At 34.7% G+C, this 26,962-nt stretch overlaps 1 protein-coding gene across 8 annotated transcripts in view; it reads right to left on the reverse strand.

Annotated features, from left to right (window-relative positions):
* Positions 1 to 26,962, reverse strand: part of ZNF521 (zinc finger protein 521) — a 354,900-nt gene that overhangs the window by 192,467 nt on the left and 135,471 nt on the right. For all 8 annotated transcript variants that reach the window (XR_012483846.1, XM_074276897.1, XM_074276901.1 and 5 more), the window contains one exon: positions 13,221 to 16,573. Coding sequence is in view for 7 of the 8 variants with exons in the window: in XM_074276897.1 (XP_074132998.1) it covers positions 13,221 to 16,573 (3,353 nt within the window). In the remaining variant the exon portion in view is untranslated. The remainder of the gene's footprint in view (positions 1 to 13,220; positions 16,574 to 26,962) is intronic.

Consider the following 26,962-nt stretch of genomic DNA (forward strand, 5'->3'; position numbering starts at 1 on the left):
CTGTTGGAGATATATTTGTTCCATAATTTTACTATCTAGCATATTAGTCCCAATCCTAATTTCATATAATCCATGAGTTTATCAAACATGTGTTAAAGCTTCGTCCAAGTCAGTGATGAAAACATTGAACTAAACAGGACCAAAGAAAAGCACTGCAGCATCCTGCAACATATCACTCATCATTTCCCTTGAGGTTAATACCAACCTCACCACATCATCAATAATCAACCCCATGTTGGCTCCAGTGTTCAGAGAGCTCTAAATCTGCTTAACTCTACTGTTAGTTAGGCCATATCACTATATCTTGTCCTCAAGGTTATCGTGAGGGTTTCTGTCAAATTCTTTAGTAAATTCATGTATAACATATATAATGGCATTCCCCTTGTCTAATACTCTGTAAAAAATAAAGCAAAGAATATTGTCATAACATTTTTAATGAACACATTCTGGTTTTCATCAACATCTGTTTTCTTTTCTCAATATACATAAAACAATCATTTATTCATTGGTAATTAGAAAAGATAAACATCTTAAAATTTTTAAATAAATTAAAATTTGTTAAATAAATGATCCACTATCTAATTTTACAACTCACAATTGATTATTAAGTTTCTTGTTCTATAGTTTGTGAAATCTTCCCCTTTTAAAATATTGAAACATTTGCCCATTGCTATTTAGTGGGTCCCTTCCATGTTCTTCACAATTATTCAAGAATTCCTACTGCTCAGCAATCATAACTACAAATTACCTAATATCTTAGTTCACCTGGGACAAATGATAAGCTCAGCTAATGCAACTAGGTGTTCTATATTTGCTTTCTATAGCCATATTGTTGTTGTTGTTTTATTTGAAAGAAGGAAGAACCTCAAAGGTAACCTAAGGTATTTGCTACTCAACAAATCTTGGATCCAGAGAGCATCATTGGCTCAATTCATTTCCACAATCTACAGATATAAGAACAGTCAGATCTTCCTAAAGACCTTAGCATTCCCAGAAGACACAAAGACAGAATTTGTACTTTGCTATTTAAATCTTATAGGAATAACCAATAGAACATTACATTCAATTTCACATATAGGTGAAGAAGGATTATGGGAACTTTGTACCATCATGGCTACTGAAACTCTTCTGACTTTCTGTCCTAGTTTCAATTTTATGCCTCTGAGACAATCCTCAATTCTGCTCACATATTCTCTCAATCTTCTAAAGCAAAAATACAATTAAATATTCACCATCCATAATAAAACCATTTTACTTCCTCTGATAACCATCTCTTTCCAGAAGTCCTAATCAATGGCAGTTGACCACATATTGTTTGGTTAATATTTTCTTAGAATTACCATATTTATGTTTTATATTCTATACTGTTCTATCCTGACATGAGTGGGCTATACTTCTTCTACTACATGGAAGCTATTTACTAAATGCTTGATATTTTCTTCCTAATGTGTTGCTTATCTTTGATTTAAATTTCTTCTTAACTCTTTCAGTGCTATCCTTTTACATTTTGGAGATTTCTCTCCCAGAGAGAAAATGTATGTTATAGAAGAATGTCAATGATCTGTGATTTCTTCCAATCCAATCCAAGATAAGCTCACAAGCAAAAATTAAATGTATTTTAGGTGTGTCAGGTGATTTGGCATGCTATCTTATGTGTTAAGAGAAAATGGAAATAGTTTCTGCCCTTATAGCTTATAGTTTATTGAATTTGAAGATTTCATTCACCAACACTGATCATAATCCGCGTATAAATTACAGATTTGGAGAATTGAGAGAAACTCAAAAAGGTTAAGGGACTTATCTATTACCATGGAATAATTTTAGAGTTGAGACTTGAAACCAAGTCTTCCTAACTAAAAAACCTAACACTATCACTGTGCTCACTCATTGCCTTCCTGCTGAGGAAACAGGAGTCAAAAAATAGTCCTTTCCTTTTCTCCTTTAACATTGTCAATTCACCTTAAGCTGGAGATTTTACCTTTCCTTTTTTTTTTTTTTTTGCTTCTCAAATAACTTTAGAAAACATTCTTGCTTAGGTGATCAATTATGAAGAATATTATCTAACAGAGATTTGTGACTAATATGCAAAATGAGATGCATTTTTGGATCTGTTATTGTGAATTTTTTGTTTCACTACACTTTGTTTTGTCTTTGTTTTTTTTTTTTTAAGGGGTGATGTTAGATTTTGTGTTATTTTTTCAATGGAATAGGGAGGTAGAAGGGAGAAAAACAAATACTTAATAATCAAGCATTTTAAAAACAATTAAAGTTTCAGCCATTTATTGGATTTTATATTGTCTGATGCCATTTTAGTATAGAATTGTCTTAAGCAAAATAGTCCTTTGTTTTCTTCTTGAGCTGTATGATCATGCTTCCATCTTTTAAAAGTCATTTTTCCTTTTAAAATCTGATTTGGCTACAATGCCTCCTGTTTAACCAAATAATTCTCTTTAAACACTTCCTGTTTTTTATCATCTGTATAATTATCAATTGCATTTGTCAGAATTTTGTTTCTAAGATTCTCCAAGCCTTTTTTTGAGTTAACTTTTTTAAGTGCTTTAGTTTATGGAAACTTTTATCTTTTCACTTAACTTTTTGACTAAACTTATATAAAATCTGATGCATATCCTAGTGATACACATCAGAGTATTCTCAGTATACACCATCACAAAATAGGAAGTAACAAAGCCACTTTTTCCCAGTATTCTTATCACTGCTATTTTTTTTGCTGGCCAAAATCTTATCTAAAATAGTATTTCCCTTCTTCTACCATCTGAATGATCAAATTATTAGCAAAGCAAGCAACAAAAGTTAACCACTGTTCTTTTACCCGCGAGGTAATTCTAGCAACTGTCCTGAGAGAACTCCCTCCTCTTTCCCTCACTGTAACTACATCTTGGACCTGTGCCGCTTGTGTTATTTGGCTTAGAAATTTATTATCCATTTCTACCATTTGTCAAGAGGCTCTATTGCATACTACTTCTACTATACCATTTCTGTTTTTTTTTCCTATAATTCTTCTCTACCACAAGTTTTCTACTATGGTTTCTTATTCTGATTTCTACACAGTAAAAATGTCCCTTCTTCCTAATTTGCTTTGTAGCAAGTTAAATATTTCCATGTTACTATATTATACTCTTAAGTCCAGTTCATCCCCCAAACTTTAGTAACATATGGGAGCTTACATTTATGTCTTATTGTTAATATATCAAATTTCCTGTTTATTGTTCATACTTTCCACATTGGCATCAGACTTGGAGGACTAGATTTATCGTTCCTATTGATTTTCTTAGTCATTTTTTCTTGTAAGGTACTATTATCTCTACAGCCTTTTTTCCTTAGTTAAATGGCTTCATACATATAAAGTAATCTAAATATATGGGGCAGCTAGATAGTACAGTGGATGTCATGCTGGGCCTATAGTCAAGAAGACTCATCTTTAGAGTTCAAAGTCTCAGAAACTTACTAGCTATGTGAGCCTGGGCATGCAGCTTAACCCTGCTTGCCTTAAATTTGCTCATCTGTGAAGTGAGCTAGAGAAGGAAATAGCAAACCACTCCAGTGTCAATTCCAAGAAAATCCCAAATAGAGTCATGAAGAGTTGGACAGTACTGAAAAGAACTGAAGGAAAAATAAGCACCATACTTAAAGATAAAGCTATAAAAAGAGAAAAAGATTGATTATCTATTATATAACCTTGAACAAAAATCAATCTATGAAGGAATGGATACTGTGAATGTCACTCCCAATCTATATACAAGGGCTTAATTTGATATATGCATGACTCTGAAATATAGTCTTTTTGAAAGAGAGCTTAGTGTATGGTCCGTAGATAATGAAGACTAGATATTTCTCTATGGCTGCTGTTTCTTCTCAAAAAAATATAGAGAAGTTCCTTGCTGTTGGTTCCAAAGGAGTGATTTTCTTAGAATCAGATTCAAGCAGGCAATGTTGGAGTGGGGCAGAGGGAGATTTTAATTCCTCAGTGCTCAGACAGCAAGTTGCTAACATCTTTCATGCAAAGGAGAAAAGCAAGCATACTGAATGTTACTACTTCATGACACAGTGAGCATTTTTGTCTCTGGGATCAATAGTCTCATTTTCTAATACATTGTTTAACATTATATTACAAATCAAATAAGGATTTCAGAGAATAAGTCATAAGTACATCAAATACTAGCTCAAGTTAGCATTTTGAGTAAGCTGAAACTAGATAACAAAAGAGGAAAGAAAATAGACAAAGATTTCCTATTGCTTAAAAATCTCCTTTCTTGTATGAATTTCAAATTACAGTTGAAGAGCATAACCAATGTAATCTCAGTAAGGAACCTTATGGTCATCCTAAACGTACCTTGATTTTTTACTCCTCTCTTGATTTACCCTTACTTTCTTTATGTCACAGTCTAAATCTATCCTTACCTCCTGAAAATCAAAAAATTCATCTCTAGGTTCTTGTCATCTCTTTCCTAGTTGAACTAATACAACCCACTTTACCAAATTCCCTGTTTTCAACATTATTTTCTTCCTCTTCTACCATAATTTAAGTTATATGCTGCTGTTTTAAATTTGTTTTCTTTTTCATCAGTCCCCAGCTCTACATTTTCTCCCTTGTAGTGCATTTAGATAGCTTCACATTTTCCTTTACAACAAAATATTCATTATGCAGTCCTTCATCATGTCATACTGCTTAGTAATCCTTCCCATCTCAATATGTCCTATGGTATCAGATGCTTCAGCTGATTTGTCTATATCTGTCTTCTTGATATGTATTCCCAAAGAATTTAGTTGACTAAAAATGTGGTGCTATTGAAAAGAGATTCATTGTTTTGATTCTCATAGGAGTCATTTACTGTCCACAGAGAAAAGTGTATTTCTATATAAATAGAGCATAGCTGACTATTTTGCTTTAAAAGTCTGGTATTGGCCACAGAAGGGATCTGAATAAAAATATGTGTGAAACTATGAGTTTAGAAACAGTTCAAACCAAATATGCTACAATGATACCATCATTGGTCTTTCCAAATGAGACCATTGCACATTGACTTGCTTAGGGGTAAAGGGAGGCAAGAAGAATGGGCTATGCTGGCCCAATTTAATGTACAATCCAACTGCCTGCTTGGAGGAAGCTAACTGTTGTATTGTGAGAAGAGAGGTCAGTGGTATGAATAAAAACTCTCCATTAACTTCTTAACTTCTTGATGTGCTTTATTTCCTCCTGCCTTCATGCCAAGCTTTCCTCTAGTCTGAATTTAATGAAAAATCTGTTTAAAAATTTTACAATATGAAGCCTATCCAAATTTGAAGTCAGCTAGAAGGAGGTTTTGCCCAAGATTTGAGAAGAGGTAATGTGAAGATTAGGACAAGAATTAAATTCCTCACAAGAAATCTTGGGTGACTGCCATCAGTTATTTATCCCATTGCTCCCTAGATCTACCTCTGCCATTCTTGCAAGCTATATATTATTCCCCATACCCAGATTATTATTATTCATCATTATCATCATAAACATTAAATGTTTATTAAGATCTCATATAAGAGAGATGACTTCATTTAGCATATAACTACTGAGCTTATAGTTTGATTAGAGATAAGTACCTATTTTAAGAAAGCATGTAGTTATTGACAGCATAGAATATATATAAAGGGGAGAAAGGTATAAACATAATTACTATAAGAAGAAATGAGTGAATACAAACATGTACGTACTTGCATGTATGTATATGTATACATATTTATAACAGCTTTTCTACAAAAAGTTTTAAAACATATTTAACATATTTCATATCCAGTATTGACCTATCTAAATCCCATAACACAACCTTGTTTGCTCGGGGTGTAGGAAAGGCATAGAGAATAGAGTAAATGCCTAACATTTACTAGTTGTATGACCCTAGGCAAGTCACTTAATGCTGTTTGATTCAGCGTCCTTATGTGTAAAATGAGTTGGAGAAAAAAATGGCAAATCATTCCAATATCTTTAATAAGAAATCCCCAAATGGGAGCATGTGAGGTCGGATACAACTGACTGAACAACAATGATAAATCTGCTATGAATAAGTTCACTTCTTTTGTTAGTAATCCCATGAAATTCCCAGTCCTAAAATCCTATATTCAAATGTAAGAGGTAATGAAAATGGCAAATGATAGACAATTGTATCTTGGAATTCAGAATGGTCTGAGCAGAACAAAACTGGAGAAGGTAAATTGTCCCAAGGAGAGATTATTTAATGATGCATGAACTTAAGACAGTAGTGATTAAAAAAAAAAAAAAAAGGTAGAAACTTTACATGAGAATAAGTGGCAGGATCTAGTAGTGAAGTATATTTAGCAATATGTAAGAAAAGAGGAGAAATCTAATCATATATCACAATCTTTACATCCACTTTAAGTTATTTTAAATATAATAACAATGACTTTTTACATTAAAATGCAGTATTTGAAACTGTTCCCACCAAAGTTCTTCTTAAAAAAAATTTAGTCTATTCTTCTCAACTTTTAAAATCTTTTTGAATCTTGCTTCTGATATCCAATATACAAATATTCCCTCCCAGATTTCTGTCAACTACAAATTGGCTAAGCACATTTTCAATTTTCAATTAATTTTTAAAAAATGTTCAATAAGGCTCATGACAGGAACCATGACTTGCTGCTAAAAAGATTCCTTTAAGTTGATGTGGTTATATTTATCAAAAATTTGAAAGCACAGTCATTTAATCACTTAATTTTGCTCTAATCTCATAAATATCTCCATTTTGTGTTCAAGGATATCTTGGTAAAATGTGTTAAATGCACAGACAATGCAAATTTAGTGACCCTGAGAATAAAGTAAATGGGGCAAGTATGGCATGTTTTTAGAAAGATAGGATCATAGACTTAGTAAATGAACCAGTGTTATAGATCATTAGGATTGGGGGTTTTTTCCTCCCATAAGAACTTACAAATTATTTGCTTAAATATATGTCTAAAAATCTATTCCATATATATTGTTAAGTTTACTGGGTTTGACATCATTTTTTCTCAAATATCTTCAATATACTTTTTAAATCACATTTATGTATTTTTTTTCAATGTTCTGGGAATCATTCATTTTGTTTGAGAGAGTTGTATTAAAATAAAGTTGCTAGGTTATTTTTCACTCTCTCCTTACCAGCTTTGGAATTCAAATTCTTATTAACCAATTTGTTTAATCACTTAAAATTCACAGGTAATCAAATCCAATGACTATGGTTAAAGCAAAATAGAAATGTCAGTGTTCTATAATCTTTTAACATTGTCACCTCTTCCAAATGGTGGAACTTTTTTTGCTGTCCTGAGAATGATTATCTAACTTTTAAATATTATTTAGGTAACTTTAAAAGTTATTCTTGTTTATATGCCATTTTTCATTTTTTAATAAATTTCTTTTAAAAGGGGAAATTATCATATCTTAAAATATTTCACTTTTTGTTTCCTATCAATATCAACAAACTGACAAAATCCCATACATTATCATTTGGCATATATCTACAGTCATTTTTTTCTCATAGATTTCTGCTTTTATAGAATCAAATTCTCATTCTTCTTCCCCTTGGATTTGTTGAAACTTGCTGTCCCTAAATTCAAGTTCCATGTAAAAAATTTGCCCAGATTTCATAAACTCTAAGTCTATTTTTCTTAAATAGTTCCTTTCACTTTGAAAATCAGTTCTTCCTTGTTGGTCAAAAGTGATCCTAGATGCTAAATTCTTTTTAATGTTCCCTTTATCTTTATTGAATTCTCCAGGAGATTCCTCTTTCTATCATTTCATTCTCACTAACCTTGTCTCTGCTTTCCTTAAAAACAAACAAAATCAATCCTCATTTGATCTGACCGTTTATTTTATGATTCATTATCTCCTAAAAAAACAAAAAAACAAAAAATAAAAAAAACCTACAACTGGTACCTCTACTTTTTCTCTTCTAACTCTCTTCTAAACCTTCTGCCATCTGCCTTTCAACTTCTCTTAAAGTTACCAATAATCTCTTGTCATTATCCAATGGCCTTTTCTCAATGAAAGGATTCTCTTTAAACTCTGTGATGTTACCAATCACCCTCTTTTCCTGGTGAATATTCCCTCAAAGTTTTTGTGAAATTATTCTCTCATAACTGCTCTTTTTTCATTTTCATTTTCTGGCTCTTTCTCCAGCTCATCCTCATTGTGCATATCCCCCATGAGTTTGTCCTAGACCTTGTTCTTAACCTGGGATCTGTGAATGTGGTTTTTTAAATATTTTGTCAACTATTTCAACATAAATGGTTTCCTTTACAATCTTACATATTTTATTTTTATGCCTTTAAAATCTTTAAGAGGAAATCTAGAGGCTTTAACAGATTGCCACCACTGACCCCCAAAATGCTAAGAATCTCTGCTCCATCCTGTCTCACCAACTCCCCTGGCTTCTATTGTCAGCTCTATGCAAAAGATTTTCAGATTTACTTAGCCAGTCTTAATGTGCTCCAGTATTGCATCTCCAACTGCCACTGGACATCTCAAACTCAGCATGTCCAAAACAGAATTATCTTTCTCCCCAAATCTTCTCCTTTCCTACACTTCCTACTACTTTAGAGGGCAACATCATACCCTGAATCACCAAGGCTCTCAACTTTGGCATCATGCTCAATTTTTCAGTCCTATTGACCTAATCTTCCTGCCATTTTATTCTTATTTTTAAGTATTCTATGATCATATGACATTGATTTTGTTGTTTGTTGTACATGCTACTCCATCTTAAACTCTATTTCTTTTTAGCAGCTATATCACATGCCTAGAATGTACTTTCACCTTAGCTACACCTCCTGGATTTCCTGGATTCTTTTAAGATTCAGCTCAATCACTTATTCAAAAGGTCTTTCTTGTTCTTTTCCTTCCCATCTACCCCCAATATTATTATATATTATTTTCCTTCTATTATGTAAATACCTCATATGTAGGTATTCTTGTTTTTCTGGTGGTTTTTTTTTTTTTGCATGTTTTCTGCCCCCAATAGAGGGGATTTTGAATTTAGTTTTCTTTTCTTTGTAGAATACAGTTTAGCACAGTGTCTGGAACATAATAAGAACATAAATATTTGCTGATTGATGAGACAAAATTTGACAAAGCATATAAAATGTATTGGCTACTCTATTTTGAACAGAGTAATTCTTCTAGATGTCTATGGCCTACTACTATTATATTTTGCCTTATGCTGTTTGCAATTTACTGCATGTTAGGAAAATCTCACCCATAGCCTACATTTCACTAGGTAGTTTCTAGTATTCTTTAACCATTGGTGTGAACAAATTTTCAATAGCAAAGATCTTATGGGTAATCAAGAATACACATTAAACACTATACATAAGGCACATAATCAGAAGCCCTAACTATTGCATCCTTTCTGCTCACATTAATATCCAATTCTTAGTTTATGTGAAGAAAAATACAGTGCTAATTTTGTTCTGAAATCTACTGAATATTGACACCAAGTATGACATTTAAAAGGGAAATAGATGTTTGTAAAGGGAATTCAAGACTATTATGGAAGATAGCAAAAATTTAAATGAAAACTATAAGTTAAATAGTTCATTATAGTCTTTCCAAATGCTTTCATTCACAGACAACTTTGTACTAAATTCACTGGGCCATATTTTTCCCATTAAAATGTAAATAAATGAGAAACAAAACTGTCTAACCACTCATATTCCATATATGAAATGGATGAAAACCATAATATGCAAGCTATTATATGCTGCTAAAAAAAAGTCTGTCCATCAAATTAGGCCACCAATATGCATAACTTGAACAAACACTACAAATGGATAACATGATAGATCTAGATTTCAATAAGAGGAAGAGAATGGGATAATTGCATTTCAAATATTACATAATGATTTACCTGATCTCCAAACATTAGAATTACAAGTAGCCCAAAGGGCAATGGAAAAGCACCTGGAGATCACAGGTTGTAAAATGTTAGTGATAATGATACCCCATTCTTTTAACCATAGTTCTGCATACCCCAAGTGGCATAAAACAGTATCTAAGAGATATAGGTTAAGAAAAATTGGTGGGACTGTCATGCATCAAAAATTTGTCATTTTCTAGGAGTATGACACTCTATTAAGTCATGTACTTTGACATCAACTATCTGCCAGATATTTAATTGCTATGTACTCCTTTCTCTTTAAAAGTCATGTTCCCTACAAAAGGGAAAAAATAGTAAAATAACATCTAAGTCTCCCAATGCATCAGGTTTCTATATAGGTGTTCCAAGTCACACACAAAAATATCAAATTTCTTTTGGCTATGTTATTCACTAACATATGGTATATCCCATATCACCAAAAGCTTCTTAAAGTCCAGTCTTCTCTTTGTGATGTTTTCTGGATAGTTTCTAAGTGCCCTGAAATCTAAAGCATAATTTAATCATACCTACCCTGAAAGGACACAAATATTATGTTCTGTAAATAGTAAAAATAATTATTATTATTTATTCAAATGTTCTTCATAAAGATGGATCAGGCTACCACTTTGTCTTGTTTGTTTCTTGTACAGTTGTGTTCAACCTCCCATATTGTCTATATTGTATTATGAACTCCCAGAAGGGAGGTACTGTTTAAGTTACGTAGTACCAATACAGAATTAAAGAGGAGAAAAAAGTCAACATTTCAATATGATTTCATGTTATCATGGCAGTGATGATGATGATGATGATTGATAATGATGATGATAAGGGAATGACCTGAGAAATGAAATCTAGCAAAGGTAATGTGATAAAGTGAAAAGAGCACTGAAAAAGACTCGGGTTTAAATTTTGTCTCTGATATTTACAACTGAGTGACCTTGGATAAGTTATTTAACAACTTCTCTAAACTTCCATTTCCTCATATGTAAAATGAAGGAGTTGGCTCAGTGGAACTCTAAGATCCATTCCAATTCTAAGGCTATCACCCTCTGACTAGATAGTAAAGTCTGAGATATTGAATAAATAAAAGTCTGTTGGAAATTCAAATCTGTCTGAAGTCCAGGAAACTAATGGCTTAATTCAAGACTTTCAATTCAATTAAAACATTAAGCATATTCATAGTGCAAGCACTAAGAACAAAAGGTAAAAATGAAATTGCTCCATTCTTATGAGAAGCTTACTTTCTTTCAAATAGAGAGCAAGAGAATCCATTCAAAAAGGGTAACTTTTAAAGCAACTATTTTCCTTAGATATAATCTGGGAAGTAAGACTTTATTATAAACTCTTTTCCTTTAATTGGAAAATATTAAAATAAGTTACAAGTGCTTAACTAGTATTAAGGCATGGAGCACTAAGTAAATTAAGACTATAGAAAAGCTTACTAATTGTTATCAAGATTAGGAGCATCCTCAAGAGTTAGCTTGACTCAGTCCTATGAATAAGAATGGAAACTATTAGCTCTAACCTAACAATTCTAAATCTAATTGCCACTAACACTTAATAGTTCACTAGAGATGCACTTGTAGCATCATCAATCCTTTTTGAAATATTTGCATTTCAAATCTTAAAAATAAATCCTATAGTTTCAAGAATATGACAGAAAATGAGCCAAAATGATGAACCCTGTACCTGATCAATAGGAACACGAAGAGAAAACAAGAAAAAATAAACTAATAGATTTTTCTTTATTACAAACTAACTAAAAATCAGAATCTGTTGGGGGTTTTTTGTATTTGCTTTTAAAATGTCTATATACATTTAAATTAATACATATGATATACAGGTTAAACTCAAATCTCCCAGTTTTTCAGTGACTGCTTAACCTAAGAAGGATATTTTCTTCATAAAAACCTTTTCCTTTAAGAATACCATCCAGCTAATTCAACTATTAATACTTTTATTTCAAGGGGAAGTCTGTTCCAAAAGTATGAATCAATCTCAAAGCAATTTTCTTAACTGCCCTGTCCTGTTTGGAAAGATGTTACTGCTGTTATCTTACACTTGATGGGAATCAAAAAGAAATTATTCCAAGGCAAGCTGCCATACTGCTCTTGTTCTTTTAAATTTAATATGAAGTGTGTTATTGCACAAGTGGAGCAGTGAATAGTGAGCTGAGCTTATGGAAATGATATCACAAGTCCAATCCATCTCTTACTGTTATTAGCAATGATAATAATTAATATTAATAATCTCTATGGTACATGTCTTATGGAGGAGTAAAGTAGGTTCAAAATTCAGGAATGTGCCTGCCATAAAGATGAGTTATTGTAAGAAAGTGGACACTATGATTTTCTTTTTAGATATTCCCTACCAGCTGCCGGATAACTGTGGGGGCACCCAAGTGGATGTGAGTGCAGAGAACAGACAAGGGAAATTCAATGACCATGGAATAAAAGAAAATAGTTAAGAGTCTTCATTTGTTTCAATAAAATTTGGGGCAAATTGGGGGAAAAGAAAAGCTCAGTTTGGTTATCGGCAACAAAACAATAAAGAAGTCATAAGGAAAGAAGAAGGGCTCAATTCAAGTTCTAGGGTTGATAGTTTATTAATGCCTCCTTTAGAATGGATTTGTTTCTTGTCTTCATCTTTGAAGGGGAAAAGTACATGAAAACCATCTCAAAAGACAAAGAAACAATTAATTTTGAACCTTAAACCCAAATAAATAGTTGAAACCCCGGATGCCGACTTTAGTAAGGGTGCTGTGCATGGGGTATTTGATGAATGATTTCTTTAAATAGTGTTGTGAGGCAATGTTTTCATCTCTACCCAGAAGACAAAAGAGAACAGTGAGTGTTGACAGCATGGTATTAAAAAGCCACCCTGAACCAATTTGTTATTCACAAATATATATTCTTTTTAATTTACTCTTTAAGCCAGCATGTTGGCTCATGGTATCTTACTTTTATGTCATTATCTATTTGCTATACACACAAGTCATAGCTGGGGATTTCGGTTCACAGTGGAGCTGTGCTAAGATTCCAGATCTCAGTTGTGCTGGCATGAATGCTGGTCTCTTCAGTCATAGAGAAGACAATATCCTAGGGAGACTGGAATTAGTCCTATTTTGCACCATTCAATCCAAAATGCTGCTTATCGAGATGCAAGTAATTACTAGCTAACAGCTATGGGGAAAAACTAGATCACATTTCAATCTAAACCTCTCTTGGCAAGTGACAATAAAGCTAGAGAAAGTGTGAGGATAGAGTGGAGATAGATAGTTTCTTGAGGAGGTTAAACAGCAAACATAAAAAGAAAAGTTACCTCATCCGATTGAGAAGGACTGATTCTGGGCATTGGTGATACTTGGGGTGTTTTCAACTGTGTATTGTTGCTATCTGGAACGAGTTCTCTGTGGATGGACTGGATGTGATTCTGAAGTTCACTTTCAGACTCAAATTTAACATTGCAACTAGAGCAACGAGTCTTCAGTCCCCCTGCCTTGTTTTTACTCTCAATGGAACCCAAGTTCTCATTCTGGCCCAAGCCTGGTCTACTACTGCTGGAAGGGATGCTGATGTTTGGGCTACCACTCTTACTGAGGTTCACACAACCAGCACACAGACCATATGGCAGACCATTGATATCAAGCTTCACTAGATCTTGCTTTGAGCGGAATTCCTTTAGGCAAGAAGCACACTTGTACAGTTTTTGGAGGTGCTGAGCACGCCCTGTGGTCTGTACTGCTGACCCATTCCCTGTTTTTTGCATGTGGAATGTCCCATGGATTTTAAGTTCCAAGGTAGAGGTCACTGTCTGCATGCACACCACACAACGAAATCCCGTCAAGGAATTTCTTAGATCAGGGTGCATTTGGCAATGCTCTAAAAATTCTTCCTCACTTTGGAGGGGCATCTTGCAAATTCGGCAGTTTCCAGTATCCAGACTCTTACTATGTGTAACTTTGTGTTCGGTAAGAGTCAGAAGGGAAGGAAACCGTTCTCCACAGATAGGGCACATGTAATGTTTCACTGGCCCCAAGTGGGTCTGCATGTGTTCACGGAGGCCATTCTCTGAGAAGAATGTTCGAGAGCAGACATTGCACTTGTAATTCCCTTTAATGAGCTCTGCTTTTTTCTTTACTATGGCACTTTCTCCAGGTCTAATGTTGTGGTCTCGAAGCTGGTGATTCTGCAGCAGAGTCTCCATGGTGTAGGCAGCACCACAAATATCACATCCATACATAGGCTCAGATGTATCCACATCTTCTTCACTCCCATCGTGGCTATTGTGGGACTCCTGACTGTTGGTCAGCAAAGTCTGGAGTTCTACCTCCTCTTTCTGTACTTGTTCAGAAGCTCCATTGGTTCCACAGTTGGGAGTTTTTGTTTCAAAGACACAATGCTTTTCCCTCAAGTGCTTCTCTAGCAAAATGATGGCATGGAACGCTTTGCTGCAAAACTTGCAATTGTACTTCTTGCTATGGGTTGTGATGTGGCACTGGAGTTCCACCTCAGTCCCAAAAGACTCACCACAGAAAATACACTTGTGCACCTTCCCTTGATTCTCCAGATGGTTGTGTTTGACATGAAGTTGGAGGTCAGTCTCATTGCGGAAGTCCCAGTTGCACGATGTACACCTGTAGACTTTTTTTTCATTGCTGTGTTTCACAGCCAAGTGAAGCTGAATGGACACTTTGGAGTCAAAAACCTCTTGACAGAGGGTGCAACGGAAAAAGACAAAGGTGTGCATATCTAGTAGGTGCTTCTGGAGGTCATCCACAGATGTGAACTGTTTGTCACAGCTTTCACAGATATAATACGTTGAGGTGATCATGAAATGGATGGTGACGTGCTTTAGCAGAGATTCCTGATTCGGAAACTCCTTGTTGCACTGAGGACAGGTCAGTTTGGGCAACACAGTGTCGAGATGAGTTTTTAAATGAGTCTGAAAACTATCCAGGGAAGTGTATTTTGCTCCACACTGGTTACAAATGTATTCCCCTGTTGGACGCTGAGGAGCCCCACCTACTGCCTGCATCATCTTTAAAGATGTTTGCTCTATCGTAACAGGAGAGAGGGGACTCAGGGCTCTGGATTTCTTTCCATTGTGAATATAATTCAGTGCCAAAGGAATATTTTTATGATTTTCTTTAATATGCTTGTTTAATTTGAGAACACTGTTGAATATTGGAGAATTTGTACAGTAGGAACAAGAATACACTTCCACAACAGGATCTTTTGGTGTTCCAAGCACCGGGGAACCAAAACGAGAACTGCTAAGGTCACAATGGACCTGTCTTATGTGCTCTTCTAAGGAAGAATCAGTAAGAAACCCCATATAGCAATGAGGACAAAAGAATGCATTACTATCCTTAGCAGCAGGATTTGCAAATCCATGAGAACATCGAATATGTTCCTGGAGAGTATTGAGGTCATTAAAAACTTCAGAACAGAAGTTGCACTGGTAGACCATGGCAGGCATGGCTGAAACAATCAGAGCTGGGTCCTGAGCTTCATGGACTTGTTTAAGATGTTCATTCAGGTTGTAGAGGGAGGGTAACACTTCTAAGCAATACTGACAAATATGAGCCTGCTCAGGTTTATCTAAATGCATAGTTTTTAGGTGAATCTGCAGTACTGCAAGACTTGAAAATAATTGTTTATTGCAGTAGATGCAGCTGTAGGTAACTTTTGCTTGCTTACTGGAGGGACCAGTCATGTCCGAAGCTTGCTGAGCAGCTCGCTTCCTCCCACGGCTCTTTGGGAGGGGTGGGGCTGCTTCTACCATTGTAGAACTGTCCACTGAGAGGTTAGAATCTGGGGTGGTGCTAGATACTGAGGTGTACCCCACAGTGACCAAAGAAGGGCTATTGCTGTGGTTACACGACTCAGGCTGCTGGTGACTATCCATGTGACTATATAGTTCTTCAACTGTATGAAAGCTCTCCGAGCAAATACTGCATGAATTCTTCTTCTCACCACTGTGCACCTGTTCCATGTGGTTCAGAAGTGAAGTCTCCTCTACAAAAAGCTCGTGGCAGTAAACACATTGGAGGGCAGCTCTATCTTCATTTGGGGAACACTCAGGGTGGCACTCTGCAATGTGCTTCTGGAGATCCTCAGGAAAGTCAAAGCCTTCCTCACACTGGCTACATTTTTGGGTGTCCTTCATTTTCCAATCCTCCATCCTGGAGCCTGGCTGGGAGCCATCTTTGTTCCTCTCATGAACCTGCATGTGACCATGTAGTGAACTTGAGGAGAGGAATCCACGTCGACAAATGGCACACTTATATGGCTTGTTGGACGTGTGAGTCTTTAAGTGAATTTTCAGGTGATCACTTCTAGAGAATGCTGCATCACACTCACTACAATGATATTTCTTATCTCCTGTATGGAGTTTTATATGGCGGTCTCTGCTCCGCTTATGTTTAAACAGTCTACTACAATAGGTACATTTAAAGGGCAGCTTGTCACTATGACTCTGCTCATGGTGTTTTAAGTAGCTGAGGCGACTGAAGGACTTGTCACAAAACTGGCATGGATAGGGTAGTCCTGGGCCACCTTCTTCTTCTCCAAAATCACAACCTTCTCCATGGCTAGGGGAAGTCTGGTCTTTGCTAGAAGGTGAGGATGCTGGCCAAGAACAGGAAGGATCATCTTCAACATCCACTCCATCTGGAACAAGAAAGAATGTATCAATATATTTTATATGTTGGGGTTGCAATGAAGAAATATCATTTTATCATTACAATGTGTATCTATTAGTTATAACATTTAGAACCACTCATCAAAAGACAGAGCAGGTAGGACTCAAAAAGGGAGATTTTAAAATGTGTCCAAAGCTTTTTATTGTACATTTACTTTTATCAGATTGTAAAATATGAAAAGTTATTAAATAGTTCTATGTCTAAATTACCCTTTTATTACTTTTTATCTTCCTTAGTTGCAGGATATATATTATACATTGACAACTTTATTAAAATGCAGATTTTAATATATTTAATGTTTCTTTTGTATTCATTGTAAAATGATTTGCATATTATGTGAGCATCTGAAGAACCAAATGAAAAGAGGAAATATTATAAGAATGATTTAAAATTAATGCAGTCAACCCAGATGTCTAATATTTAATAAAAAATTCCCTCTGCATTTTGCTTGTTTTTATATAAAAATCTAGTTCTGAAGACCAAAATCTTTCATGGGGGTTATTATTGATACAGGCCTTATTGCTTCTAGCAAGAAAAAAATATTAAAAAATAAGCACACAAAGGCAGACAGAAAATAATAATAATTATTTCTTGGATAATGAAAGACAACTAGCATTTCTCCAGTAACTAGAAGATGGGGATAACACAGGCCAACAAGCAGATTATTAAATGTTAGAAGGATAATGCAAGGTATTACATGTACAAAGTCAACCAGGATCAAAGGAAAATGGAAGACTTTCACCAGAGCCAGATTTTTTAATCGTGTATTTTGTTCTTAAAGTTCAAGAGGTGGCCCACCATTTCTTCCTTTTTATAAAAGCTTCAACAGCCTGAACTTCCTTAGCTAAACAGAACCTGGACTTGGAGGTGAGCATAGACAAAGCAACTTGTAAAAACTGGAAACAGGAAAAGTGATAAATGATTATGGTAAATGCTGAAAGATTTATGAGCAACAAAGAGAAGACAAACAAGAATGCAAGCCAGCTACTCAGCTAAGCAAGTTATACATAAAATTACTTTACTTTCATATCTATCAAATTAGCAAGTGCTTACTGTTATTTCTCTTGCCTTCTTATTATCAACTCAGAGAACATTAGGGTGATTTCAAAATTAGTCATAAAACTTCTATTCATCCTTTTCTAGTACTTCCTTTCCAAATGAATAGAAAAAAAGGGGGGGGAGTCCTTCACTCATTATCAAAATTTTTTCTTTACAAAAGTAGACTGAACACAATATAGAATGTAGAAAATTAATTAATTAGAAATTAATTTAAAAATAAAAAGTCCTGAATGACTCCAGCTTCCTAACAAGTTACAATATTCACATGAAAGTCAGAGCTGGCTGCTGTTATGTAAACAAATTCCAAGTCTGCTTTCTTTAAGGTAACAAGATTTTTACTAGATTATCAACCTCTTGCTTATCCACAGGAAACAGATGAGGATCTATTCCTTTCCTGCATCTAGAAACTGATGACAACACCATCTCACTATCAATGCCAGATGGCAACCATCGAACTCTGAGAAAACAACCAAACACCATTCTTGGATTCCTGCCCACTGCAACAATGCTTTTCAATACAAGTTGAAAACCGCATGATTTTGCATCCTTTCTCTTATGACTTTGTAACCTAACATGTAACTAACATAGAATTGGGCCTAATCACTACCATTAGAATAAACAACATGTGACACATGCAGATAGTTCATGCTTACAAGCTCAGGACATACATGACCACTCAGCATTCAGCATGCAGTAAAAATAAAAGAGAGAAAAAAAAAGTGATGATCATTCTAGCAGTTGATCTAATTCCCATAAAAAAAACAACATGCTACTGAAAGCTGATATCAACTAAAACAAATCCAAGATTTTTTTTTTCCCTTTTCCTAAGTTGACATGCTAGCTACTGAATTTGCGTAACACGTTGGGTATAAATCTACCACCTTTCAAGTTTGTCTGTTAGACTTAAATCCTGTCATTTCCCTTAAAATATTTTTCAAACACATCTCCTTTTTACATTCAGAGAAAACAGTGAATCAGAATTTGTCATGCAACTGAGCTGGAAGGAGATGCCATTGCTACTGGGCCTACAAATTTAATAAGTGAATTTATTATACAACTGCACATCCCATGCAGGCATGATATATTATTACATAAATGTGTAAGAGAATGTATAGCAATGGGTGGTTATAAATAGTGCACAATCACCAGCACAATGCTTAAATCATTTTCTCATTTGTGGCCTAGACCTGCCTTTACCTATTACATAACTATTTTCTTTTGCTTATAAATCTCAACCACATGTCAAGTGAGCCTGATGGTTAGCCAGTCCAAGATTCTGACTAAAGGATACAGGGGCCCTGTTATCCCATATTCCTACTCCCTTAGATTTTGAATTTTCACTTGACTTTTACCTAGTGCACCATAATAGAAAGATAATCAAATTTAGATTCAGAAGACCTCTTTCTGTATCCTCTTTCTGCTCTTTATTACCTCCAAGATTCTGACTAAAGGATACAGGGGCCCTGTTATCCCATGTTCCTACTCCCTTAGATTTTGAATTTTCACTTGACTTTTACCTAGTGCACCATAATAGAAAGATAATCAAATTTAGATTCAGAAGACCTCTTTCTGTATCCTCTTTCTGCTCTTTATTACCTATGTGTTGATGAGAAATCATTTCAGAATCTGACCTTATGTTTTCTCATCTATAAAAATAGTTAGATCAGATCAGTGACAAGAAAAGGATTTGGAGCTAATCTTGCATAAACCTTTCACTCTCACAGTTAGGAGAAAATTGAGGCACAGAGAATTTAAATATTTGATCGAATGCCACTCAATCAATACAAGAAAGAGGTGGGACTTGAACTCAATCTTCTGACCCCAGATCTATTTCTACTTCTAGTTCCTTTAAGGCACTGTAAGATTCCTTGTAGTTGTAAATCCTTAGATTTTTTTTTTCCTAAACAAGTGTTGGAGGAGGTAGACTAAGTTCCAAAGGCTTATATATCTTCACAACTAAAATTTCTTTTAAAATCCTATGTATAATTGTGTATGAATTAATTTTAAAATAATTTGATGTACCAATATAGTTTTGTAAAGCAGAAAATGGCACTGGAGAAAAAGGTGGGTACAATGCAAGTTTATCCTATGTAAATAAATAGTCCTTCAAAATCTGAGTTCTGTGTTGTTGTTGTTTTTTAATTAAGTCAAATATCTCATTTTACTAGCACAATCAATGGGTCTTTTCTCCAAGTGAAACACAAGGGAGTTACTTACTAAACTTCCATTGGGGTTAAGTAACCTGTACATACTAGGAGGATATTAGACCCTCCTAATGCCTCTTTTGCCAAAAGTTTCTTACGGAATAACCGGGCTCTTGAAAGAAATCCTGGATATATTCCCATAAACTTCTAGGTTCTCACCAGGTCGACCACATCCACATTACTGATGTAAATTCCAGGGATCATAAGCTCCTTCTTTTTAAGAAAAGGAGAAACACTGGAAGATTTCTTACCATTCTATTTTCTCAAACAACATTACTTTTTCCCCCTTTCACACTCGCTAAGTGCTACTTACTGGGAATGCCTTTTTTTGTTATGGCAAACATTCTGCATTTCAGTGTGAAGCACTTAGCATGTCCATGTTAAATTTTAATTTTTGGAACTAATAACTTCACACTAGTTGACTCTAGGAGAGCTGTAGCTCTCACAGCTGAAAAACTTTGCTGGAAACCAGGCTGCAAGACCTAAAAGTCTATTTAAAGATGTAAATGTGTGTGAATAGTTAGTGCAGATGTTTTTCTACAGCAACTGTACTTGCTGAGTTTCACCATTTCCATAAAGCACATTAAAACAAGTGTGTGAACACTCAGAGATGAAAGTATCAAACACTCTTGAGACTTTGAGTGGAAAGTAGAGCTGCCTGACTTTTCTCCAAGCAGACAGGAATGCCCATGATTCAGCAGCCTGAGTAAATAAAAGAGGTCCTTATTCCCTAATTTTGCTGGCTGGCCACACTGCAGCAGTCTCTGTGCTGCTGCCAAAGGGGATGCAAATCTGGAACTACACCCAGCAGCTGAAGGACTGTCTTTGTTAGCCAGCCAGGCTTTCCTGACCATCTCCTGGCAACAAAACTGCCATATCCTGCAAGGAAGACCTCCATCTCAGGCTTGATAGTTCTCTAGTCTGCCTAATAGGACTAAACAACAGATTTTGCCTGGTCTGTGTTGGAGGAGGACAGCTGGAAACTCAGTTAGGAGCAGAGCAACACCTGTGCAGTCATATTTATAGGGGAAAGTGCTCACTAACAGAAAAGTAAAGTAATACCAGAAGGAGTTATTCCATAGGAAAAAAAAAAAGGAGGAAAAAAATCACAGGAACACAAAGCATCTCTGTGGTGTGTCGCCAGTTTCTCATGTGCCAACCTTAGTAGTAGTGAATGAAGAGTTAGAGATCTGAAAGTGATTTTATCACTGGTGCTGCTGACCGATTTAACAGGCTGTCCAAAAAAAGGGGCCTCAGTCATCAAAAGACTACATGACCTAGTCACTTTTGCTTTGAAGGGGCAGAAGTAAAAAAAAAAAAAAGTGTATGTGTGGTATGGGGGGGAGGATAGGACACCAGTACACTTGGGTACATAAATAATAGGCAAGAGTAGTCGAAAATGAAATTAAGAACAAAGGATAGGAAAAGTCATTCAAAAGATACCAGATTCTAAATGAAGTTTCCCTCCACTTATTTGACTATTCACCATAAGCTTACTGCAGATGGGAACCTTCATCTGTCTTCTTTTATCTATAGTGCTGAAATACCATTGATTCTCTAAATATTTTTAATAATATCAAAATAGTACAGATTTGTAAATGAGATGTTATTCTAAAAGTCTTTGAAGGGTTCTTACAAGCAGTTTCTGGACACTTGGAGGAAACATAACCATGTTCAGACCTTCATATAACTAAGCCTAGGAAAGCCAGCCTTACTGAGATTCTACTACTACCTGAACTGGTTTGATGTAACGGCAGAGTAGTTTCTTAACTGTCCTTTAGGGACTAAGTATCATGTGTGTGCAAGTGCTCCACAGCAAGGATTCCTTAACAGGGACAGGATTTACACCAATAGTGACTTTTCAAGGGAATCAGAGAAATAGTGACAAATCCTGCTCTTTTCTTGAAAATGCCATAGTTACAAAAAGAATCTTGAGTCAAGAGAATCCTAAACCTTCACTTCCAGCTTCATAAATGGCTTAGTGAGTGACCTGGCCAAGTCATTTAATCTGTCCCTCCCTAGGTTTGTCTACCTGCAATATGAAGATAATAATTCTTGTTCCTTACCCTCTGAGGCATTATGAAGATTAGTTAATGTTTCTCAGGTCCCTAGACAAAATATATATATAAACAAAAAGGTGTACTTAATATGTGCTGTATGTGACTGTGGGGATGTTTGCATGTATACAGCATAGATATATTATTTTTTTAAAAGTTTCCTTCCCCTGTGGGAATCCACTGGAAATTAGTTTTCTATAAAATAGTACAGTATTGGCATAAATGGTCCAGCAGAAATGCCTGCAGTGGTGTAAACATTTACCCATGTGGATACTGGTAGCACAGAAATTAAACATGACTAGGTGGAGATGTCTAAAAATTCATTGAACTAAAAACCAAGCTGACTGTTTTCACAAATCTCCAATTACTGGATACAATTTCTTTCAGAAAGGTAAATATTAAGGGAGGGACAAGTGTTCTGACATAAGATCCTAGTGCTGACCATATAATGTCAAATATCTCTCATTTCTCCATAAAACATTAGCACAAAAGTCAGCAGTATATATTGAATATCAAAGCAAAATAAGTGTTAATCAAGAGGTACAAGACCCAAATAGACTTCCAGACATTAAAATATTGGTGCTTCCTCCCTTCCCCTTGGCTGGGAGTGAAGGTATATTTTATAAGGACTAATATAACTGCTTTATACTTATTTTCATATTGGACAAGGTTTGCATTACTTCTTTGGCTAATTGGCTACAGGACCATATTAAAAATAAGATAAGAACTCTCAAGGGGAGATATAGGTGTGAACAAATGCTAAATGAGGAAGTTAAGCATTGTACATAAAGGACAATATGATGATATATCTGCTTAATAGATATGTCACAGGAAGATTTACAAAATTACTCAAATGCTACTATGATTTCAATTAAATCAAAACACTTTGTCTAACGGAGTTAAATATCCTATTTTAATGCTGGAAATACTTAAAGTTGAAAATGCAGCTAAACAAAAACTTAAGTTTTATTACACAATTTTCTTCATTTATCTTCAATTGTAACTTTTATAATAAAAACATCACTTTTCTTTCTTCATATCAGTTCCTATCAAAGGTCCCTTGTTGAAATCACTCATTTGTCTACTAACTTAACTACTTGAAAACAAATACTGTGGCATAGGCATTCAAATAAGAAATGTGAACTTTAAAAAATTATTTATAATTTATACATGCTAAAAAATCTATCAGTATTTCTAAACTGTTATGGGAAGACCTATTAAACACATCAGCAATTAGATTATATTCAATGAAGAGAAATGCAATAAGATTTGACATTAAGGATAGCATCTGAGGCTAAGCTGGACAGAGGTTTTTTTTTTTTTTTTGTGTGTGTGTGTGTGTGTTGTGTTAATGCATTGTTTTTGGACAGATTCCCGCTATTACATTTGGAAATTTCTTTTTAACAGTTGACAGTGTTAAAAGATGGAAGTGAGAGAGAGGGCTTCTTATTATAGACTATTATTAATGCTTAAGATGAACCTATCTAAATAGTGAACATTCCTCTATTCCTCCCTTAAGGTAACCCCTGCTTTTAGCTCTATTATGTCTCTTTCACCAGACACATCGCTATTATGTATGTAGAAAAGAGTATAAATGTTTTGCTTGCTGTTGCTTAAAGTTCATTTGAACAGACGGCGCTCAATGAATTCCATCTTCCCCAGCCAAATTAAATAGAAAACAGTGCATTCTTAAGCAGTTCACATTTAACTCCACCTCTCAAATCAGAGGAAAAAGCTGATGTGAAACCAGTTAGAGAGCAGTCATCATCCAATTCATTTAAGGAAATCACGATGTGCTTCTGAAAGCCAGAGAGAAGGAAAAGTAATCTACAATTGTTTGGGATGGACACTATTTCTTTCCTTTGTTTTTTTTTTTTTTCTTTAAAACTATCATCACTACCGTCATACACAGTTAAGAAAACTGGCTGGCATATAGTAGGTGTCTCATTGATAAGCATAATGTGTTGTCTTGGAAAGAATATATAAAACTGGGAGCCAGGAAACCTGGATTCAAATCCCAGATCTGGCACACTACATCCTGCTGTATACCCTGGGATAAAATGCTTAACTTAGTTGAGACTCAGTTTTCTGAGTCAAACTGCTATACATTGTGTGTTTAATAGTAAAAATATTTTATCATACAACTTATTTGCAGAATTTGTTTATTTCGTGACTTTGGAAGTTATGAATAATTTATCTTACACATCTTTTTTTTTTCTACTGGCATTTATATTTTTGGGACATTCTAACATCTTAAGTTGTTTCACCAGGGGAAGCCAAAGGATATAATGAAAGAGAGTTCTAAGAGGAAGAGGACTTGGGTGTTGGCCATTCTTTGTAATATCAGACAAAACACTTAACTTCTAGCTTAGGTGCCTTATCTATGAAATGGAAATATTAGTACATGCACTAAACTGACAGGGTTGTTAGGAGTTCAAACAAGCTGATGAATGTAAAGTGTTTTGTATTTATGTAACCGTATAGAAGTCTAAATACATTTTTCTTCCTACTAAATCAAAATCAGAGAATATATCTACTAACCGAACATAAAGTTCAAACTGTAGTTGTTACAACAAAAAACAATACAAAGAAACAGAACAATTATATGTGATCCCTCAAATGCCATATATTTTCCAGAACAGCAAAAACGCCAACAAAGCCTATTCTGATTCTTGATTTTTAAAAATAGGATGATAATTACCTTCCCCTTCAGAGTTATAAAATACTTGGTTTTACACCTCTCTCAAATGCACTTATCATGTAATATTGGGTATTATCTTCACTTGTGTTTGCATAGCTTTCTCTCTTCCCCCACTAAACTATAAAATCCATGAGGGCAGGAATCAGCTCTTAGTTCAACTTCATATCTCGATTCTGTGATGTTTAACTTGGGGATCTGCACAATTAATAAATGTAGAATGGATGATTTCAGTAGCAGTTTATACAGATATCACTGAACACATTGCCTACTGAACAGCACTTATGTAATTCTAATCTATCACTGCTGAATTGGTTCTTAAACAGTCACAAATACTGTCATTTTCTAATTCTACCAGGGATCACAAAATTTCTATTCACATACTTCCTTTTTATAGAAAGTCCCTGTACCTATGATGCTGGCATCTGGCTCTGTTTTTATGAGGTATTTTACTTGTTTGGAAACTTTTTGAATTAAGCTTCTAATGTGATTCAAATTATACTTAGTCTGCATTGAAGAAACAACATTTCATGTAGAAGTATTTTATTTCTATCACTGATGATTTGAAATCTCTTTTTTTGTGACAGCATAAAATATGGAATGTTCAAGTATGATGGTGGTGGACTGAGGAGAAGCACAAGTCTTCTTACATAAGAAGAGCTCATATTTTTAGTATTTAAATCTGCTTTCAGCTGCCATTAAAAACCAAACAAAACAAAAAAAAAAAGCAAAAAGAGCCTTCTCCTCTTACCCTCCACAAACATTCTACTCTGCAAAGGTTTGTTACATAAAGGCTACCAAAAGCAACCAAATATATGAGTCATTCAGGACATATCTCAGCAAAAATGGGCTTATAGAAACAAACAAAAATTTTTCTTTCTACTGGAATTTTGTTATATTGAATTTTGTTCTAACAAGTGAGCTATCATTTGAGATCTGGGAAACTTTATATGAAGATTCTAATGAAATGGTATTTGCTGCAACAGAATTTGACCTCTGTGTATCCAAAGCAACAGTAAAGCTGACACAAGTTTTCAGCGGCTTGGAAAAGGCCACTACATTATATACTCCATTATAGGCAAAGCCCCTAGAGGATGCAGAGGTGTTGAAAGGGCTAAAAATTAATTAATGACCAATTAGTAGCCCCTGTGGATTCATTCTGAAGCAAAGTGATAAATACAATTTGCTAATGTAGAAAAGGCCACCACAGACAACTAGAAAAAGTAGGCATTCTTCATTTCCTGTTACTATTATGACAAGAACAATAGCAACAACAAACAACAACAACATTCATTGCCATTTTTCAGGGCTATTATTCACTTTTCTAGTGTACACCTTACCAAGATGTGGAGTTTGGAAGAGCTAATAGTTTTCTTAGAAATAAAGACATCAAGCACAAAATATTAATGGAACTCAACAAAGGTCATTGATTTAAAAGTTATGCCAACCAATAAAACAATCTCTTGACTAGGCAAGTGAAGTGTTATTTTCATTTTATAAAACACAAATTTACAAAATGACTTTTATAAAATGAAAATTCCAATTTACAAAATTAAAGAAAAGGCATTTTGTGAATTTCACAAAGTCTTTACTACTTCCTCCCTTCCCTGCTACTTTTCTTTTGCTCAATTTACTATTTACAAGTAGTTTCACATAAAGTATAAATAGACCTAAAACTTTCATTGGATTATATGGCTACTTGTTAATAGTTCTGATGATATGTTTGATATAACTACTATTTAAAAGACGGAGTATGGATAGTCATAGATTTCGTTCACTTTTGTGAATAACTATGAATTATTTATGTTGATGGCAAAATGTGAAATGATTTCTCAAACACTGTAGGACATTTCTTGTAACAAAAATGGTAATAATAATACTAGCTTGCAGCTTTGTAGGAATAAATTGCCATGTAGTTTCTTAATTAAATCTCTCAACACCTTTTTAAGGTAGACTTTATGATCCTTCTTTTTTAGTGAAGGAAAAAATATGCATCTCAGAGAGGTTGTATTTTACTGAATTTATCATAGAATGGGAACTCTGATATCTCCAGGAAGGACCTCAAAAACATTTTTAAGTAATGAGAACTTTCTATTTGATAAAAGTGAAAAAATCTAGGTATTAAAAGGGGGCAGAGAGCATAGGGCTTGGAATCAGGAAAAGCAAAGTTCAAATTTATCCTCAAATATTTATTAGCTAAGAGACCCTGGAAAAATCAATCAATATCCTTTTGACTTAGTTTCCTCAAGTGTAAAAAAAAAAAATAGCATCCTAAAATGTGTGAGGATCAAACAAGATAATATATGTAAAGCCCTTAGCATTGTGCTTAGCATACAGTT

The sequence above is a fragment of the Sminthopsis crassicaudata genome, chromosome 1, assembly GCF_048593235.1.
Source record: "Sminthopsis crassicaudata isolate SCR6 chromosome 1, ASM4859323v1, whole genome shotgun sequence".
NCBI classification, from domain to species: domain Eukaryota; kingdom Metazoa; phylum Chordata; class Mammalia; order Dasyuromorphia; family Dasyuridae; genus Sminthopsis; species Sminthopsis crassicaudata.